This window comes from Sander lucioperca, chromosome 19 (genome assembly GCF_008315115.2).
Source record: "Sander lucioperca isolate FBNREF2018 chromosome 19, SLUC_FBN_1.2, whole genome shotgun sequence".
In the NCBI taxonomy this organism is placed as follows: Eukaryota; Metazoa; Chordata; class Actinopteri; order Perciformes; family Percidae; genus Sander; species Sander lucioperca.
Window position 1 is genome coordinate 7,821,656 of NC_050191.1, and position 22,000 is coordinate 7,843,655.

The following is a 22,000-nucleotide window of genomic DNA, read 5'->3' on the forward strand; positions in this document are numbered from 1 at the left end:
TTGATATAGTTTTTAGTAAGGCCTCAGCCTGGGTCCGATTTTTCCCGCAAAGTCACATTATGATTTGCGGCAGGTAGACGGCGCTACAGTAACACATTCTGATGGGTCACAGATTTCTTTGTAACACCGGAAAAGCCAGTGTTAGCGTATGCCAGCGGAACCAGGTAAAATAAAGCAGGAGATGTCTTTATATAGGCCTAATTGTATTTTAATGTTATTTTAGAAGTTATCTGTTGTAGTTATGGCGGATACTGGGGCAGGACCATAACAGGAAAGAAGGAAATTAAACAAAGAACAACTAAAAGATAAAATGGAAAGATAATCTGAGTCACACTCGGGCAGGCTTTCAACAGATGGAGACAATTACGGGATTGTAAATGATTCAAAACCCATTCCGAAGTGGCCTTCAGGAATGTAATATGTGTATTTTATTCCTAAACTAACTTAACAGTGCACGATGTGGTTGTACGTCAGTGGCCAACATTAAAGTACGTCCCTCTTCCATTTAGCGCGGAGGTGTTCCTTGCAGTCCGTGTTTGTATTGGCCTACTATTTCATTTTTCCTTGTCCCCCTGTAACATTACTTGTGACAAGCGCCCGTGGGTTTCATGAAATGCGCTGTATTAATCTAAGTTATTATTATGTTGGTTGCTACAACAATCTCCTATTGGTTTGGCTCGTGACACAGTGACAGTGATAACGTTACCAGGTTTAGCTCACGATACATCCAAAGTAGGCTAAGTTACCGTATGCAACACTGGAAATGCAATGATGCATCTGTAACTTAAGCAAAATATTCATCGCGACTATATGACCTCCCGGTAATGCTAACTCGGTTATACAGTGGGCAATACAGCACCGTAAAGAAAAGAGCTTTACTACAGCAGGTGTGGTAAAAACACTACTGCTTTTGTCCAAAGTGGCCGCTAGAATCATCACAAACTGAAAGTTACATATAGCCACTTTAAAGAGCGACAAAGTCTGTGGTTATTTGGTTGACAGATTGTGTATTTTGTTATTTTATTGTATTGAATATTATTTATATACAGTATGTATGTAATTTTATCTTGTTAAGGAAGAGAGAAGGGGAAAAACCGAATTGTTTCAGGAGGTGTTGATGGTGGGTGGGGGGGTCAGACGGGGAGGTGATGTGGTCCTGTTGTGAGTTGTATGTTTTGTGTTTTGTTTGTTTTAAATAAGAATAAAAATGTTAATCGTAAAAAAAACATCTAGCGACAAAGTCTGAGTATTGAGGAGATCGGGGTGGGTGGACGAGTTAAAGAAACACAGGACCTTCACCCAGGAGACCGCTGTTCATATCCCGTGTGAAAGCAAGGGTCAGTGTTGACTTATTTACTTTTGCTCTGTAAGTTACACAACAAACATATTCATTTTAACCCAAACCTTGATCCTTTCCTCAACCGAACTAATTAGTTCTCTATCATATCCCTATCTCTCCACCGTTCCATATGTACGGGGATGATCCCCCAGAGGTCAGGTACGTGGATACTTCTTTAAGACATACCGGCTTGCCCGGCCACGACCTATGCTATAATCTAAAGCATCTGTGCTGGCGTGGAATCACTGATAGTTTGATTGGAACCGTCTCCGAGCGGCCTACAGCTTGAGAGATAGTCTCTTTACTCAGAGAACCAAGGTTACAACGTAACCGAGCAGTTTGTTGCCTAGACAGGTTCTACACTGCAGGGGCACTTGGCTTGTGTCGCTGGACATTCGTAGAATAACGCATGAAAATTGTGCATAACTTTGCGAAAAAAATATCATACAAACCGTTGTATGAGTATACCTTGAATAAAGTTATGTAAAGTAACTGTTCTAAAATCAAAAGCGTCAACTAACTTATTTCACTATACGTACTGAGTACTAAAGTACTAAAAGTACTGAGTAAAAACGTGTACACATCTGCCTCGCTGCTTCTCTAGATGAGTCCTGATTGTGGAAGCAAGCACCATCTATTTATTCCTATAACTTCAGTGTGCAGTGTGTTGTCAACAGAATACATCATTTGAAAGTGAGGAAAAACAAGAAAAAGGTAAACAAGTCAGCCACAGGCAGACACGGGACAGAGTGAGATACTTAGTGTCAAAACAACACAGAGACAGATAGAGACGAGGTGCTAATGAAATATGAACACATCTGCGGTCTGGGGATGTTTCTTTTCTCTGTGGATCAGCAGAAACAAGCATTTTCTGTGTCAGGGGGATGACAGATTGTCAATAGTAATAAGATCAACAGTTGCTGGAGGACGAGGAACTCTCTGATTTGCTGTGCCCAGCTGGAGCGCCACAGGCTGTCTGATAAGCCTTTACCAGTAATGAGAATAACCAAGAAAGGAACTTGTTACTTTACTTTTCTGCAATACCATGTCATGTTCTCTGGGAATCTGAAGTATTTCACCTGAGGAGGAGTTGATATTGTTGAACTCCAAACACATTTCACAAGGTGGGTTTCAAAGGTTGATTCTGATATTTTTAGACTCTAGAAATTTGATTGTTTTTTTGCCTGGAATATAAAAAAAGAACATAATATGGTTTGAACAATTACATCCTGACAGTGTGGAGAAATTTGCACTGAAGCAACATTTTGACCTTCAATTTGGGAGCGAAAAATGACAGAAATAAGTTCAACGAACTCCTAAAAATAAAAAGGGGGTGGGTGAATTTGTATTTTCTTTGTTTTTATAAATTGTCTTGTTGTGTTGATGGTTTTACTGTATTGTTATTTCTGTTTATGCTTTGTTCTAATGTTTATGCTGTTTTTAATGTAAAGCACTTTGGGTTTCTGTGTAATGAAAGGTGCTATATCAATTTAATCATGATTGCCATATGCTTTAAACATAATCCACTGCAGCGCAAACACACATAATGTACTGTTCGCATGCACGCACACACGCATGCATGCAAGCACACGCATACGCACACACACACGCAAACGCACACGCAACACAACACAACACACCTGCAGGGCCTCTAGGAAGCGGAAGGATCCAAGACGTCGGCCCCGGGGCACCAGGCAGAAACTGGAGTTATGGAGCAGCTCCTGGTAGTCGAACCTACACAAACAAAAATCAGGTTAGACAATGAGCGAAGAAGATCTTGGCAAGAAAAAGAAAAGTATAAAAGGAAAGGGGTACATTTTCCCTAGTGTACGCTCCTCTAATGGGCTATCAGAGAACATTAACACAGTATGTATAAGAAAAAAGAAAGACAGGACAACAGAGAGAGAAAGAGAATAATCATGAAACTCAAGAGCTTGAATTCCTTTTTGTAATTTTCAGGAAAATTTCCAGGTAGCAATAAGATCTAGAGTCTAGAGAGCTAAAAGAAACAAAGGGCAAAGAGAAAAATGATTGTCAAACCCCGAATCTTTGTTTCGACGTTGCAATTTCCTGAGAATCCTTACACGTATGTTTCAAAAAACAATCCAAAGCAGCTTACTCCTAAATGGCTAGCAAAGACTTCTTTCAAGGACTTGAGCTCTTTCATAAAATGTGTGCTTGTAGAAGGAAGAGCGGCAGCTTCAGCACATCAAAAGAGACACAGTGGATAAATAATGAAATGTGCTAGAGAAAAAGAAGTAGTCCACAGCGGTTATATAATCAAACAGCAATGGCCTTCAACACATTTCATCTGATCAAGATATGTGAAGAGAGAATCCTCCACGCAGGGCTACCTTCAGCGAAGGATTCGCTAAACTATTGATCCCACAGCATAGTGTATCTTGTCTGTCAAGTGAGATCAAGAATTATACTAATATTTTACTGATTTAACTGTTTTAGCGCGAGTTATAGCTGCCCTCAGGGTAGGGTGAGGCAGGTATTACTGAAGGGTTAGCTAATTTTGGGTGATGCTAGCCAGACTGCAGAGCTTCGAGGAACCCACCAAAATTCTATTTTGAGTATCAAACAATCACTCCCTGTAGCTTGCTCCTTCGTGGAGGACAGCAGCTTGTAATCAGCTGGGATTTACAGCAGTAACAATGGATTTCAATGGTGAAGGATTCATTTTCCAACGTTGTATCCCTGTCCCCTCTAATTTTTTTTAATAGGATTGGAAAGTAGAGTTATAGAACTCCAGGAATTCCGAGATGTTTGGGAAACACTCAACCCACACAATCATTAGAGAAGTGGATTATGCTGCAGGAGTGGTTTGAGAAGATGCTAGGGACATTTTGATAACTTTTCCTTTTTCCATCGTAAATGCTGTGAATCGACACTATGAGCAGCTGCTGTTATCAGGAAAGAATCAAGCAACAAACTTTTCAAAAGCACCTTTCATGCCGAAAGGAGGTGAGTGTTATATACTGAAAACATAGATTGTTGGTGGAGTAAAGGAAATGACAACAACATACTGAATGTTGGCTGGTCAGTTAAACAGCTGGACAATCAGGTGTCCAGTCACTTATATATTATATATTATAAACAACAGCAACAACACATCCTCCAGAGGCTGCTGGGCCAACCTTTAGGGTTAGTATGTTTGTATGCACAAAAACAACGTAATACGTTGTTATAAACTGGCATTGCTAACAATGGCTAACCTGGCTAGAGCTGATGAAAACAATGAAAATCCGACTTGTAAATGGAACACATTCAACTCAGGTGTGACGTCATTCCCAGCTTCGGTAAATGGAACGCACTATTACAAAGGCTAATAAAGGCTCTATATGGAAATAATGTTGGAAACACAACATTGATTTAATTTAAATAGCCTGTACACAAAATATTTCTCTAAAGTTAAACTAAAAATGTTTCTTCAGTCCTGAGCAGCCTTATAAAAATGGTTGGATTGTTCCATGTTTCCCTCAAACTGGGAGTTTTTCAACTAGCAAGTCACTTCAGCCTGTCTAAAATCTGTGACTTTAAAGCTCTGGTGGCACTGTGTGTGTGTGTGTGTGTGTGTGTGTGTGTGTGTGTGTGTGTGTGTGTATGTGTGTTGGTGTTTGTGTTTGTGTGTACATATGATCTCAGGGCTGGCCTGAGGAGATTTCAGATTGCAGCCTAATCTGTCTGGGGATCAACTGTCCCCACAACCTCACCACTAGACACCTGTGTGCGTGCATGCATGCCCATGTGTGCGTGTGTGTCTGTGTTTGAAAGAGGAAGAGAGCAAAATAAGATGTCAGGTGTCCAGTTTGTCACCAAGAGACAAGGTCATTCTAAGCGCCGCTGAGAGAGAGAGAGAGAGAGAGAGAGAGAGAGAGAGAGCGAGACCGCCTGTCACATATGTTTATATATGTCTACATGTATATATAAGATGGTTATTTGGGAATAACAACAAACAGTTTTACTACAATTAAATCTTATCTGCATATCACAAAATCCTATTCTTGTGACTTTGATTCAATTCCTGCATGACTTTTTTGTGATGTCATCTTTATCTCTGATGAAAGAGCCTGGGAACACGTCTTGTTTGATCAGCCAGGTTTGGACAGTACAGAGAAAGTGGAGCTGCTTTGTCCTGAGCTGCAGCCTGTACCCTGAATCTGGAATATTGAGCACCCATGGACGCTATGCACATAAGTGATACTGAGCTGAAAGCTGACACGGCAGCGGTGGGATTGCCCCTAGGTATGGAGGGAGCAGACCCTGCAAGTAACCCCAAAAAAAAAAAAAATACAAGGCCAATGAACAATGCAGAGACCTGACAGGAATTATGCGTCTCGAGCCAGATACAAAAAAACACAAACTAGTTAAATACCACTTTACAAAGAAGACGGGTACGGCTATTGTTGTCCACACTCATCAGTTATGTAAGTACAGTATGTATTACATTGACAGAGAGCTCTGTGTATCAGTCTGTTGTTTATTGTCAGAGTTAGAAAATATTCCAAAAGTTCAACATAGTTCTGAAGGCCCTAAGGCTAGGACTATTGACAAAAAATCAATGTAAACAATGCAGGTTTCAATTTGTTGTATTTGCAAATGTTTTATGATTGTGAGAAACACTGGATATTAACAGAAACTTTGTTTGTTTACATGAAAACTCCACAGGGTGCCTTTAAAACTTCCTGAACAACGACTAAGCCCTAGTCCACACGTGCATATTTTTGGAAACAAAAGTCGCACGAACAAGAAGAAGATGTTGGCCAATCAGATGCCTGAAAAAAAAACCACTACCCACCAATTAGAAGTCCAACGGTCTCATCGAAGACCGGTGACGTTGGCGGTGGGGTCTGTGTCATAAGTTAATGCACATCTGGACTGCACTAGCTATTTATAAATATGTCACTAGGTTTGTGCTTAAAGTCCTTTATACATTCTAAGTAACAGCTAGCTACAAAGCAGTGATGTACTAAATGTGGTTTTAATGTGATGTGTAAAACTGTTGCTAGGAAACAGCTCTATATATACATTATATACAGTTACAGTTCAATCAAAAGCAATCAACTATGTACACAGGAAGTCACTGTAGCATCAATTGATGTAGCAATTCTTCAAAAAGTAAGTCTTAAGGGGGCAAACAACATAACAATTAATTAGAATCAGAAAAGGATTTATTGCCAAGTAAGTAACACTTGCAAGGAATTTGCCTTGGTGGATGGTGCAAACATAAAGATAAACACAGTAAACACATTAAAAGGAAATAAGCAATAAATACAGAAACATATACGTACAATTACTGATAACTGCCAATCATTTGTAAATGTACCCATGAGGTCTGCTGCCATGGCAATCATATCCTGTTTTTAACGGTCCGAGTGGGGGATGGTGTGTCAGAAGCTCGGGATAAAAATCCTCTACATCAGAAACTGACTGCTCCTCAAATAAACCAACTGCTGAGCATCTTCCAAGACTCTCTAGCCCAGGATGCTGTTTTTGTTTTCCCCGGTTTTGTGCATTGATTGATTCTACAGCTTCAGCTGTCACAGCAGCCTCCTCATGCCTTTGTGTCCTGGTCTGGTGTGTAGGTGTTATCTCTCAGGGATTCTTTCAGGTGGTTCAGGCTTCTACATCTCCAGGGGAAAAAATGCCCTTCTTCCTATGCTGGACAAGACGTGACATGGCAACAAATATCTTACACACCATTACTTATAGTGCAGGGACCAGCTTGAGGGTAGTGTACCTGCACCCCCAATCCATTGGGCTAGAGTGCTGCCAATCTGACTTCTGCCAATCTGATTGTGATTTCCATTGGATCAAAGTACTGTCACTTGGCTGCCTGTTCTGCCAATTTTCCCAGCCCTTGTCACATGACCAATTAATGTTTCCATGACAACTATCCACAATTTTGATACCATGGAACCAGCACTGGAGACTGAGCCTACAGAAAATGTGTATTGTATTTGAATATACAACTTGTGAAAACTATTGCAATTTGTGACAAAGGTCCTGTCACTTTTGGATGGCACATGGTAAACCTACTCAGGTCACCAAGAACTCTGACAATTAATTTGCAGTCACACTTTTATACATATCATTCAGTAAATCTGTTACTAAAAATACCACATTACATTGGTTTAGTTTAGTCAGTTCAGTTTATTCATTTCAGTCATTTCTATTTTTCAACAAACTTACTTAACCATTATTTCGAACTCTTTCTCCTCTCCAGTCCCTGGGTCTGAACCAGAGCTGAGGCAAAGTGCTGCTTCATATAGGGCCTACAGCAATCACACACAGGTGCGCTGATGGTGGAAGATACCATGTATCTGGGTCATAGGTGAGGGTAGATTTTCTAGTTGGAAATGTGTGCCAGTTTCTGTGTTTTCTAAAGTAAGATGAGTGGAAAATGATTTTTTTCAAGAGTCTGTTATTTGTTTATTGTAGAAACTAGCAGTGAAATTCTAAATCTGTATATGGTAACATAAGTGAGAGATAATTGAAACAATTAAGAGTTGGTTGGTCTAGTAGGAGGGGCTTAACATATATAAGCCTCTGGCCACCTAAGCATGGGGACTCAGTCTGAGGGTGACGACAATCCAGACAGGTGATGTGAATTTTGCTAGTGGAAACCTTGTGTAAAAAGATATTTTTTTTTTGTTTGTTTTTTTTTTTGCTGTGGACGTCCTGCGCTGTTTCACCACTGTTTTTTTTGTATATAAAAGCACCTTCATGTTTTGCAACTTAAGCCATCGTGTTAGCGACTTTTTTGTCCAGATTCCCAACGCTCTCTGTAACACAATTAATAATGAATGTGATATTTTATGTCATGTTTTATTTAGCAGAATTACATTGTGTTGTTCTGTCCTATCCAATATTTATATATTTATATTATATTTTTCTAAGCAGATTTACTATGCTGTATTCTGATAAATTTAAAAGATGTACTTCGCAGTATGTGAATGATACAAGCCTGTAAAGACATTAAGAACGTGGCCCACTTAAAAAACCAAGATGAGGGTTTAAAAAGATTATCAAAAGTCAGTCGTATTTATTTTAATTTTAAGGTTTTCATCTGCATTTCAATTAAGCCTCTGTATGCTCTATACCTTCACTATTTCGCTCTCCACCCACTCTGCACACTGTGTTTGGAATGTTATACTGTTATACTGGGAGTAGATCCCATTAGAAACTGGGACATCCCAGCTTGTCTAAGATGGAATCCCAGGATATCGAAAGAGGAGCTGGAGAAACGTGCTGAAGAAACATGAATATAGGCTGCTGTGCATGGTGTGTTGCCACCATGACCCAGATAACAGTACCACAATACTCCTAACCATTTGACAACAGTGCCCAGATAAACCTTTGTGAATGGATTGCTTTAGGCATCAACATTAATCAGATGAATAAACTAATCAGAAAGAGATATAAGAGGGTGGACAGGAGAGGTAAGCATTAAATGAATAGGACACAATGCAGTTTGAGACATAAGGTGCATCTCCTTTAAATTCCATCCAAGTTTCCCCCACTTGTTTGCCTTCCTCACCTATTAGTCCATCTCACCGAGGAAGCATGTGAGAGACAGAGGAAACCATGGGAGGAGAGAGGAAACAAGGAAATGTTTCTTTAGAGGGGTGACCCCTATTTTCCACCGGGTGCGTCTGCGCTGCTTTCTGGAGGAGCTGCGGCCCCTACGAGCAATCGCAGCCATTCAAGTCAATGCTTGATATTCCACCACATGCGTCACTGCGCGTCCCAGAAGCGTGCGTGAAGCGGCTCTCCGCTCCCAGGAATAAGACCTTTGAGTTGGCCTTCACGAAGGAGGGTCAGTATGACTTCCGGTTCAACCGAGGAGCGATGAGCTATCAAATAAGGGAAGTGAGATGCACCTTTAGTCAGACACTCTTCTCACTGGCTGGCTGATCTTCTCAGGGCACATTTTCTCAATGTATTAATCTGTCATCATGCTTCACCTCAGCCACCAGCTTCAGTGTTGGCAGTGAATGAATTAGAGTGTGCCTCACCTCTCTGTTCTTACACCTGTGTGCATTCCTTGTATGTGTTTGTTCAAGCACGTGTGTGTGTGTGTATGAGAGTGTGTCTGTGTCTAAGTTGTGTGTGTGTGTTTAATTATGTAAAGCAAGTTTTCAAGCATGTCAGTATTGCATGTGTGAGGAAAAGTGTGTGATCCCTTTTGTGTGTCAAAATAAATGTGTACAGTATGTATATGAATGTACAGGAGTGTTGTTGCATATTTTCTGCATTCCAGCAAGTGATTATGTTGCATAGACATTGGCACTTTTTGTTTTTGTTGTTTGTTGTGTAATTTAATATACAGAGGTCATTATTTACTTTTGTATTCTGAAACAATAATTCAGGATTTTATCTGTGTATTTTGTTTATTGTTTTGTATGTTTATTTTTTAATTTTTGCAAGCACTCATGCAGTTTCACTATCGTAGTTTGTCCCCTTTTTTGTACTTTTACATAAGTTCTGGTGCATAATCAGCCTTGTGTCTGCACTTCCCCTCCACTTCTCTCTTACAATTAACTGAGCTGTGGTTGTCGCAGCAGGACTGCGTTTACTTTAAAGTGTTCTGATCAGTATCTGATTGCAGCAGGAAGCGCAGCAACATTTGTGTGCATAGGGACTACAAATCTGTGTAAAGATGACAAACTAATCGGGTAGCTTTTTGGCAAAATCCATAAAAAAGAGTGAAAAAATGAGTGTGGAATGATGTGTGGATTCAGATTATTTTCCTGTGTTTGTGTGCATGAAAGAGACAGTGAGACAGACAAGAGAAAGACAGAGTTGGATGAAACCCAGTAAGAAGGAATTAAAAATCAATATGGGCCACAGAGAATCACTCAGAACATTTGAGCTGAAAAACAAAACAAATAGTGTTGCTCGCCATAAAGTAAAAGGGTTCTCTCAGCAGAGACACTAAATAGTTTCAGGAGTGAGGGATCAATATGAGGCCTTTCAGAGTAGACCCTGAGGTCTGGTTTACACTAGTGAAGAATATGGTTTCATATCTGAAGAGAAAAACCAAAATGCACAAAACAAAATATTACACATAAAAGTAATACAGTTGGAGAGCTCTCCTGACAGACAGACAAAAAATAGTGTTGGTAATTACATGACAGAGAGCTCTGTGTATCAGTCTGTTGTTTATTGTCAGTCAGAAAATATTCCAAAAGTTCAACATAGTTCTGAAGGCCCTAAGGCTAGGACTATTAACAAAAAATCAATGTAAACAATGCAGGTTTAAAATTTTTGTATTTGCAAATGTTTTATGATTATGAGAAACACTGGATATTAACAGAAACTTTGTTTGTTTACATGAAAACTCCACAGGGTGCCTTTAAAACTTCCTGAGGAACGACTAAGCCCTAGTCCACACGTGCATATTTTTGGAAACAGTTTTTTTTTTTATCCTTTATTCTATGAAAATGCAAAAACACAATTGAAGTGCTGTCAAGAGCGTGCCAAGCCAACAGGCGGGGATATAACCCCAGTCGCACAAACAAGAAGAAGGTGTTGACCAATCAGATGCCTGAAAAAAAACCCACTACCCACCAATTAGAAGTCCAACGGTCTCATCGAAGACCGGTGACGTTGGCGGCGGGGTCTGTGTCATGGCAGTGTTGGATTATGTAGCAATGATCTCTGTAGTAATGTCTCCGTTCCACAAAACCATGGAAGAGTAACTGTACATTTATGTTTAAACATGTTAAAAGTCCTGCTTGCAGGCCTGTTACCAGTACTATTTTGGTCACATCAGCACTTGCAAAAAATATTGCCTCATTTGTGACGCCTCACAAAGGCGATAACGCCACACACTCTGACGTTAAAAGCTAAAAACGTTGTTTTCCCTGTGTAGAAGACAACACTAAAACAGTGTTTCTTAAAATTGTTACGATTCAAAAGGCAGTGCTCAAATTACGTGGGAGCCAGAGGGAGCCGAGCTCCCATAGAGTGAGGACTGGCTCCCATGAAAGCAACAAAGTCAAAAATCTGAGGGGGTCTCTCATATCTGAAGGTGTCTGCCATATGTGGCATTGTAATTTAATCTTAAACAACGCTCATTATCCATCCCTGTGCGGTCTCTTCCCATTAAAGACGTTAAATTAAAATATAAAATATAGGCTACTACGGGACGTAGACCTGAGCCTACCGTACGCTCATGAACGCAGCATGACTGCACTTCACCACCACACCACTAGGCTATGTGAGCAAACCGCATAGGCTACGATCGATTTGACAGCACTCGCAAGTCCGAAGAAGTCACCTTGCTTTTAGCTTAATGTGCTTTTGAGGTAAATACCACCAATACATCTTAAATAAATAAATCTGTAGCTATCCTCTGCCATTCAGAGCTCCGGAAAAGTTCCCAGATATTTTGAAACACCTACAATGCAATACAATGCAATCTCTGATGGCGGAATATTCAATGAATAGGCTTCCCGACAACATCGCAGTGCAAATTCCAAAATTGTTTGTCTATTTATTTCCACGGTTCAACACACGAGACGACTGAACACCCAGGTGTTGTTATCACTACGTGTACATTATAAGACTAGAAGATAGTTTGGCTGTGCAATGGCTTTATTCATTTCTGCCAGTTAGTGCATTTTCCCTGTGTATAAGTTAAAGACTACAAGCATTATTGTGTCTGACACTGAGGATATCTGAGACGGTGGTCTGGTTCAGATGAGTTACGTTTTATTTCATTGTGAAATTGAGAATGACAGACTAAATCGTTTAGTCTATTTCTTTGTATTGCGAAATTGAAATGAAATATGGACTATTACAATCAATAATATGTTGAAATTAATTAAAAGGAATCCATTTCTGTAAAAAAAAAAATAAATCTCTGTCTGTTGTGTGCGTGTGTCAAGATAATAGCCTAGGCCTACCGTACGCATATACTGCGCAAAAGCGGCACTTGCGCCTAGACTATTTAATTGTATAGCCTTGTTAGGCTATGTGCAGGGCGTGCCAACTTTTTTTATGAGATAGAGAGACCCCCTTAAAGACAAAAAGATCATTCGAGCACTGTCAAAAGGTCCATTTTTAGTGACCTTAAACGCTGTTTATTTGTGGAGGAAAAGCCAAAACGTGTAAACGTGTTAAAAAAAAAGCTAAGTTTAAAAAAAATACCCATGTAGGTGTCTTTGTATCAAAAATGGTCAAACCACACACTCTTTCTTCCCCTGTTTGTGTTAACTAAACGCCTGGTCAGATTCTGACGTTTACTCAGTCTTTGATCAAATATTTGCTGATCTAAACTCAGTTTAGACTGTATTATAGAAGCACAGATCTTGTACGGCTGCCTGTGGTCAGACAATATTTGAGAGAATTGGCATATTTCGTTATAAAAATCTACGACATTGTTTCAATGTTTTGCAGTAAAAATGGTATGTAAAAATTGTTCAGGTATCACTACAGAAGTTTTGCATTGGTACATACAACAATACTCAGCCTTACTATGAGTCTGTAAGCAGGACACTTATCTAACTTTGCTAAAGTCTGGGTATTCCAGGCTCCCAACATTTATCATTATAAATGCAGTGTACTGAGTAAAGTATAAATGGCATCAGCAGTAATTACTACAAACAGGCACCTCACACACACATTCAGGCGACAAAAAGGAACTGAAGGCTTTGTCTCACACACAGACTAGTAGTCCCTCTAGGTGCAATTGTTCAGTGTGTGTGAATTGTGTGGACCCATTAATTATAAAGGAGACACACACGCATGCACGCACGCACGCACGCACGCACACACGCACACACGCACGCACGCACACACACACACACACACACACACACACACACACACACGGATGTCCTTGAAGAGAAAAATAATGTTTGTTCATAAAAGAGCGAACAGGGCTAAAATGTTGCTCACTTGTACAATTTACAAGACAATGGAAATAAATTGAACATCTTGAACCTCACAGTGGGAAATGTTTTACTTAGAACAGATAAAAAGGAAAAAGAACAATGAGCAAAGATGATTTAAAGAGCATGACTGTTACCGTACATTCTCAATGTACAGCAACATGCTCTCTAAGGGGCTAATCAGGTCAGACCATCAGGAAACAAGGTCTTTAAACGCACCACAAACTTGAAAACATTTGGTCCAACTGTATTCTGAAATTCCAACAGCAGAAGAACACACTGGGAGTGACTTCCTCACTAAGTACAGTTGCAATATGTAGGCAGTCAGAAGTGGAAAACAAAGGGAAAAATGTCCCAAAATCTTATTTCCAAGCCTTGATCTACAAGTCACTTTAAAGTCACCGTTTTTAAAACGAATGCTTAATGCTTTAATTTCAACTTTGTAAAGATTGAGATATAAACAAAATCCTTAAAGATTTGTGAACCTACATTATGTGTGACAGTGTGTGTCAAATGCATTAAGGCAACACAGAACAGACACGTTATACTATATGTGCACAATTTTCCTAGCCGACTCCCCATATTTGTCGTCTCTTTTCAACAGGCTGCAATCTCGCGAGCAGAACACAGAGGAAAAAACAGTGTGTGGTTTGATGAATTTGTTTTAAAATGGGAGTCAGGAGGAGAGGCACCCTCGGCCGCACAAGATGTGAAGCAGTTGGGATTTGTTAAGTCAGGCCAGGAGCTGAGGGGTTTAGTGTGTTTGTGTTTGGTATTAATGTGTGTGTGTGTGTGTGTGTGTGTGTGTGTGCGTGTGTGTATGCGTGCGTGCGTGCGTGTTAAGGTGTCGCTTTAGGAGAGCTGCAGTAGATTCCAGTCAGTAATGTTATCTTCTGTGTTATCTGCATATTATGATATTATGTGTTACTTTATACGCAACTGGTGACCAGTAACTTTAATATTGTTCATTTTACCACAGAAATTGGCAAAATAAAATTCTACTGCATTTTGGATGGGCAATTTTCTCTAATTGACAGTTTAATTAGTACACTTATATGTGAATGAGAAAGGATAAAATGAACGTCAATGTTTTTCATTGCTTTGGAAAACAATGATTACTGTATAAAAGCTCTTCAAAGCACATGCCATGTTGAAGTGGCATTGCAAAAGCACTCTGACAAGTTATTTTTAAGAAAACAGCAACTGTGTTATTGAGTTCAACAAGAAAACAGCAGGGCAGATATATCTGCTGATATCAGTTTATTGTAGTCTGGCTATCACCAGACCAAGCTCAATCTTTTAAGATTGAACATTAGTCTGGGGAGTCTGCTCTGTATTTTCTACTGCACAAGAGGCGTGATCAACGGGCATAGTTCAAATGACTCTGTACGCAATTGGATAGTCCTTCAACCAATCAGACCAACGATCCGGGTGACGTAGCAGCGACATCGGCATCAACGGGTTGCTGTGCTTCGGTGGCCGAATATAAACAAGAAGCTGCTTGGTCGCTTCTCTATCGTCATCGTGTCAAACCCGCCAATAGCACGCCAGGTGGATAAGCTAGTTAGTTATTGGTCCCCGCAAATTTGTAACGGAAGCCGGATAGATAAACGTACAGGTTTCCAGCTTGAGCTGCAGGGCGAAATCAAATCGTAAAAAAAAAAAAAAAAAAGGGAATTTCAGCCAATTAATATTTTCAGGTTTTCTATACCTTCAAATCAATATCTGTACCACCATCAATCAAAAATTGCTTAGCCTATACTTTGCAACACGACTATTTACTTTGTATTAGGCGATTCTTGGCCACTAGAGGGCAGAAAAACATCAAACACGATGACAGATATGCATGCATCAGACACGGAGCAACGGAAGCATTTATTTGGAGTTATTTGTCCGTCCACCTGAGTCAAAAATAAGTAAAATATTCCCTCTGCTTTCACATCTCATTCTGGTCAATCATTAGTTCTTACACGACATCCTCTGTTCTAAATAAAATGTGTCTTTTGCTCCAAGGGTGTATACATTAACACTGCTGTTATCATTTAAACAGCCTTTTCACACACATTTTTATACTTCTTAATATGTTCTCAGTTAAAGAACCATCTGTGGGCCTAAAACAACATACTGTAGGTAGGTGTTAATAAAAAAAAAACACATCAGCGGGGCAAAAAACAGCACATTGGAGGTCTAGGTTTCTGTGATTTGCTTAGTTGTTTCTTGTCAAAGCCCTTGAGACTGAGGATTGAGATGAAAATGTTTTACACAACTATAAATGCAGTCCAGCTAAGCCATATTTTTTTAAAGTTTTTTTAAAGATAATTATTTTTCGCATTTAGGCCTTTATTTGATAGGACAGCATAGATATGAAAGTGGGGAGAGAGAGGGGAATGACTTGCAGCAAAGGAGCGCAGGTCAGAAACGAACTCGCGGCCGCTGCGGCGAGGACTAAGCCTTTGTATATGGGCGCACGCTCGACCAGGTGAGCTACCCAGGTGCCCCAGCTAAGCCATATTTAAAGACAATCAAGACACATGTAAATGCCAAGTATCCATGCTACTGTGAAATTCTTTAAACATTAGTCCACTAATTAGATCCACTAATCATGTTGTGTGATGTATACAGTATATAACAGAGGGAAGGAGTTAAGTGTCAATTCAAATACAAAGTGCAGTGGTGTAGATGGCCCCACAGCTTAGTACTGTTCCTTTGTGAGGCATTAAGACAAAGGTGGTCATAACTCAGGACACCGAGGGGAAATGTGTCACACTTTGAATTACAAAAACAATTCAAAGCCAACAGCTGAGAATCTATCTTGTTAAAACCCTGAAAAGAACTGTGGTCAAGGCTTAAAACTGACTGAGGGGAAAAGTGTGAGACGCCACAACATCCCAGCCAAATCTATCAGCACCTGGCTCTTTGGAGTCTGATGCAAGCTGTTTAAAAACTCGTCAAAGCATCAACAACAAGCTATTTAGTCCACCATCAAAGAGCGCGGCAAGGAATGTGTGTGTGGTGTGTGGTGTGTGGTATATGGTATGTGTGCGTGTGTGTGTGTGTGTGTGTGTGTGTGTGTGTGTGTGTGTGTGTGTGTGAGAGAGAGAGGATGAGCGGCTGCTTTCTCCACAGTTAGTCTTACAAATGTGTGTGCCCACATTAGTGCAGAGGCGTGCTCATGCATTTCAAAGCGCTCCCATTGTCTCCAATCTGCAGTCAACAAATCACATAATTCAGACAAATGCTTAATGCTTTAATGGCTTACGCTGCAAATAATGGGAATAAGAAATGGGGATCTGGCTGAGTGGAGACAGAGAGCATTAGTGATTTGAAGCTTTCCAGTGTGTATGTGTGTTTCTCTTTGTGTTGACCAAATGTCCCGACAGAGATGATAATGTTAAAATGTGAAAACTCTTTTGATCAATAGAAATAGATTCAGGTTTAAGGTCAGAGAGGAAAGGGGTTAAAGGCTTCATTACGCTACAAATGAAATGCTTGTCAGATCGTCGAACACCCAGAAACAATCATTCAGAAAATCCTCCAACACTTTTCTCGATATTTTGACAATTTTTTCAATCTTTCCGTAACCGACAATCAGAGGTCCAACTTTATGCAGCCATCGACCCAGTTTGCGGGTCTGAGAGAGGATTGAAACATTTCTTTCTAGATTAGCTACCTCCATCACTTTCCATTTGTACAACGGAGTGCAACACCATAATAGAGTGTCCGAAAGTGTTATTCCCATTTGTACAATTCATCCCATCTTGCTTTCTATGATTTGAAGCATTCTATTTTTCATCTCTTCAGTGCACGTTTAAGTCCCAGGCTGCACATACTGTAAGTCATGATTCATTCGCAAAGTCTGTTTTCATTGCAGTTTTTGTCAGGTTTTTTTATGTGCACATTGAAAATGTGAATAGCAGGTGGATGTAAAAAAAAAAAGGAAGGGCTACTCAAGCTGACCACAAACAGAAAAAGCAGTTCACCAGTGTGATGGCAAACCAGTGGGATCAAATCAAACTTTCTTTTGGACTCAATCAAACAAACAGACAAGCCCACAGGGAAAGCAGCCATAAACAAACTCGTGTCTGTGCCTCTGTGTGCCGACACTCTGGAAATGCTTGTTTAAGTCTTTCGGCAGCATCGCTTTTAACCTTCATATCCAAACAACAGCAGCGTCGAAGGTTTTAGGGAGGGCAGACCAGGCAGAGGTTGGGCAGCCTCAAAGTTTAAGTTACACCAAAATCACTTTGAAGAGAAAATACTGTTATTATAGAGGTCTGCTCCAGTCAAAGTTTCAGATGGAAAAACTTCACAGAAACACTAGCTTCGAGTGTGTTTGTGTTTGTGTTTATGTGTGTGTGTGTGTGTGTGTGTGTGTGTGTGTGTGTGTGTGTGTGTGTGTGTGTGTGTGTGTGTGAGTTTGAGGGACAATCATTTGCATGTTCATTGCTGTGTTGGAGTGACTTTGAAAGAGAGAGAATTTTCCATATTTATCAATGTGTGTATATGTGTGAGTGTGTACCTAAACATCCCAGTTGAGACTGTTCCCTTCTCTGGCTGAGTTGAAACACAGGTCTCTGGGCTGGTATTAAAGCTTAATGTTGCAGATGGGTCTGACTCAGAATATTAATGCACACACACACACACATACACACACACACACACACACACACACACACACACACACACACACAGAGGAAACATAATGACTGGAAAGGTATCTGTATGGTTGGAAGTAAACAAATGTTCAAAGTTGGGTAATTGCAACAACAGCTTTGGAGCTGAAGAGAGAAGCTCAGGTCCTTATTCTTTATCGAAAATCTCAAACACAACGTTGTTTAAGTTACGACTCATTTACAGTAACAAGGGAAGCATCAAGCTCAAGAAATCCAAATAAGAGAGGAAACACTGAATTTTATAATGACACTGACAAATAAACTGTATTTAGGATAGGATAAAGCTGGTTATCTTTTATATTTTTTCTCCCTTGAAGACACCAAAACCAACAATAAAGGTAAGTATTCTGTGCAGCCACAGCCTTACACTGCTTAATCTTCAATCATTCCCTATTACTAAAAACTAGCACACTGAGACACAATGTGGTGACATTTTCACATGGGCACTGTAATTTATTTTGAGTCAATCCCACAAAACACTACTTAGTAGTGCACCAAACATGCAGTTGAAAATAGTCCCCCGAAAATCATTATTTACTACTGTTTGCTTAAAACTACAGTGGCTAACTGTTTAAGGAAATAATTTAGCATAAAGTAGCATTCCTGATTGAGTAAAATCTTTAATCAGGGCAGATGGGTTTGGGGCTGAGAACCACAGAAAGAGAACAACATTTTATACCTGAGCTACAGGTGGTGATAAACAGGGGTTAAATCGGGCCGGGGCTGTGGGGGCTCAGCACCGACACATATGCCTACGCTCTTCTAGTATGCTTCTCTAATACATACACAGACACACATACCCTGAAGAAGTGTGTGTCTTGTGAGACACCATTAGCACCCTCCCTCTGTGCCCCTGCAGGTTTCAGAGGGCCAGGGTGGAGGGAGCTGTGTGTGTGTGTGTGTGTGTGTGTGTGTGTGTGTGTGTGTGTGTGTGTGTGTGTTTTTGGAAATAAGTGCCCTTCACACATCCGTCTCACTTCTTTTTCGCTATTAGGGTTAGTATGAAATATATGGAACCAACATTGTAAATACGAGTTAAAATAATTTACAGAGACAGAAATTCTAAGTTTTTTTTACATGCCATTTTTTACATTTCTAAAGTGCAGGAATACTTAAAGGACTTTTGTGACATTTGTCAGGTGAGTGGTTTCTATGAACAGGGAACCTTGAGCATTTTATAGGTTAAAATATGTTTAATAATCAGTGGAAGAATTTCAAAAAAACGACAATGCCTTCTTAAAGAGCCAAGTTAATGTCAAAGTGTAATCTTTCTGTTATTAAAAAGCAAAATACGTCAATACATAGCGAGAATAACTTCATGTTCAATGGTAGCTTTGCAATGTAATAAAATACAAAAAACTAAAAAATCCAGGTAACAAATCAACAGCACCAAGGGCATGACTAGACAAGGGTTTACAACGTCATTATATGTCTTGTTTTGTCAGTCCAAAGATATTCACTGGTATTTACTGCACACCGTTACAAACTGTGTTTGTTTTTGCTTTATAAATGGCTTAAACAATTATCAAAATACAAAAAAAATACTAGAATATACAACAATTGATTAAACAACTAATTTCAGGTCTAAAATATCATTGCATGCTGTACAGTAGCATTACGATTTCCCTTAACTGGAGCTAAGGAGCCCAAACAGCCCCTCCAAAATACACTTTAAATACTTAAATACTTGTGAATCCAACTTCCTGCGCCATACAGTATGTGCAAAGGTTCCCGGTGGTTGGATGTACATTTTCTCAAGTACTGTACTAAAGTATACTTTTGAGGAATTGTACCTTACTTGAGTATTTTCATTGTTCATTCATAGACCAATGTGACGTCTTCATTTTTTCTGACCAACAACCCAAAATCCACAGAAATTCAACATATTATTAAATATGACAGAGAATGGCCGCAAATCTCCACATTTGAGAAACTGGAAGCAGAATGTTTTTCTGATATTTTTGCTCGGAAATAACCTCAATTATTATTAGGTTATGGACATTTGCCAATTTTCTGTCAATTGACTAATCAATTAACTGACTAAGTGCCTCAGCTCTAGATTTGATGACAGAGATTTGACAATATTTAGTTTTGGATTACTTTGTTGTGTGTTGTGTTTAGTTTATTAAAAAAGTGCACAAATTGAATGTACAGTATATGGAGGGGTGTTCACATACTTTTGATTAGGGATAGAACGATTATCAGCCCTGGCCGATTATCGGGCCGTTTTTTGGCAATTTGCAGATTATCTGTATTGGCGTTTTATTTGCCTGATAACCGATGCATTTATTAAAAAGTGTGCTACTTTGGCTCGGCTAACGCTCTGTGTCTGTCCCTCTGCTTCGGTTTCACTCACCACTGAGTCTGACTTAATGTCCCGCCCACAACACTACCTGACTTTGACTTTTACTGTGTGTTATGTTGAAAGTTTCTAACTTATTAAATCATTTCTTAAAGCATTTAAACAAAGTTTTGTGTTGGAGTTTGTAACATTCCAAAATCTTAAAGATTTTCATTTTCATTGTAAATGCATAACGTTTTTTTCCAAATATCGGTTATCGGTTTCATTAACTACTAAAAATCAGTATCGGCCTTGAAAAACCAGTATCGGTCGACCCCTACTTTTGACCATATACTGTAGTGTATGAACAAGTGTAGCAGAAACAATCCCAGCAGCTGATGGGCAGTTAACATGCAGCAGTAAAAGTGACTGATATTCTGTAAGAGACAAACTGTCACTAACACCTTCTTCTTCTTTATTTCTTCTTTCTAGAGTTTATCATGTGAACTGTATCATATCGATTAGACCACAGCGCTCCAGTTTTATTCAGCATGGCAGGCTCCAGTCTATACCGTACATAGAGATGACCGCAGACACACACTTTTCACACTCACACATGATGGAAAAAATAAACTTGTGAGGTTACCCTCAGTGCAGGCAGCCAGGAATCAATAACTCTGAATACACGCCACTTAACTCTCGCTCGCTCTGACTCTAACTCGTTCTCTATCTTTCTCCTACCAGAAAAGAGGAGAAGTGGAGAAGAAGAACAGGCGAGTCAAAGTCAGCCCCTCCACCTCGCGCCATGCTGAATGCTTCCAAGTCCTCCCTGTTTCCAGAGATAGCGGCAGGCATTAAACAACATCGGGCAGGAAATCGGAGATGTAACGATGTCTTCTGCTGCTGAATTATTGAACACTACAAAGGTAGCAAGTGGACACACACTTCAATGCACAAACACACACTACTATGGGATTTCATGCAGGGATACTGATGACTGTGATAAGAGATGGCCCAGACAGCATGTTGTTTTGTATATCATCTCTCTCTCTCTCTGCAATTATATGTTACAGAGCCAGAGGGCAGCTGGATCTTCAGCAAATAGCATCAAAACACAATGAATTAGGGACCGTTCGGTATTTATGGAATGGACCACCGGAGGAAAATAGGGGAGGGTCATGTCTTTTTATATTTTGCTGAGGGGAGGGTCATCCAACATCTTTTAGTCTGGGTGGGGGGGTCACCCAACTTTTTTAATCATGAAAAGAGCAACATTTCAAAGTGGCTTGTTTGGTGCATATTTATCCATGTAGCTCTCAGTCTCGGCCCCCTAGCAGATGGGTCTGACCGCATACGTGGAGTTTGCTGGGGGGGGGCAGGAGGAGCACTGCCCCCTGGTGGCTGAAACGGGTAATTGCATTGTTTAAAAAAATTGTGGAATAATTACATCTGGCATGACCAGATATTAAATAAATATCTTAAATAACACAAAACAACTAAATGGTGATAGGTAATACATCAGAGTTCATATACAGCTTTGGTAAAAAAAAATATTACCTGGCTGACGATGGGAGCAGCAGGACGCAAAAAACGAAAGTTACTGTTACACTAGTCTGGACATCTTGCCGTGCCAACCTTGCAATAAAGGTTTCCTAAATGCCATGTGTATAAATGTGATGTCAGCTTACTAATTGATTGCAGGTTTTGTGTAGATTTGGACTTTTATACGTTTATTCCACTTTGTTTAAACGGCGAAATGGAGAGGCCTCGTATGTGACGCTCGTATCGGCCTTGCTGGATA

General features: G+C 39.9%; 1 protein-coding gene across 1 annotated transcript in view; it reads right to left on the reverse strand.

Annotated features, from left to right (window-relative positions):
* The window catches only part of LOC116066120 (exostosin-1), a 269,823-nt gene that overhangs the window by 56,120 nt on the left and 191,703 nt on the right, over positions 1 to 22,000 (reverse strand). The window contains exon 3 of the mRNA XM_031321959.2: positions 2,980 to 3,073. Within this exon, the coding sequence (XP_031177819.1) occupies positions 2,980 to 3,073 (94 nt within the window). The remainder of the gene's footprint in view (positions 1 to 2,979; positions 3,074 to 22,000) is intronic.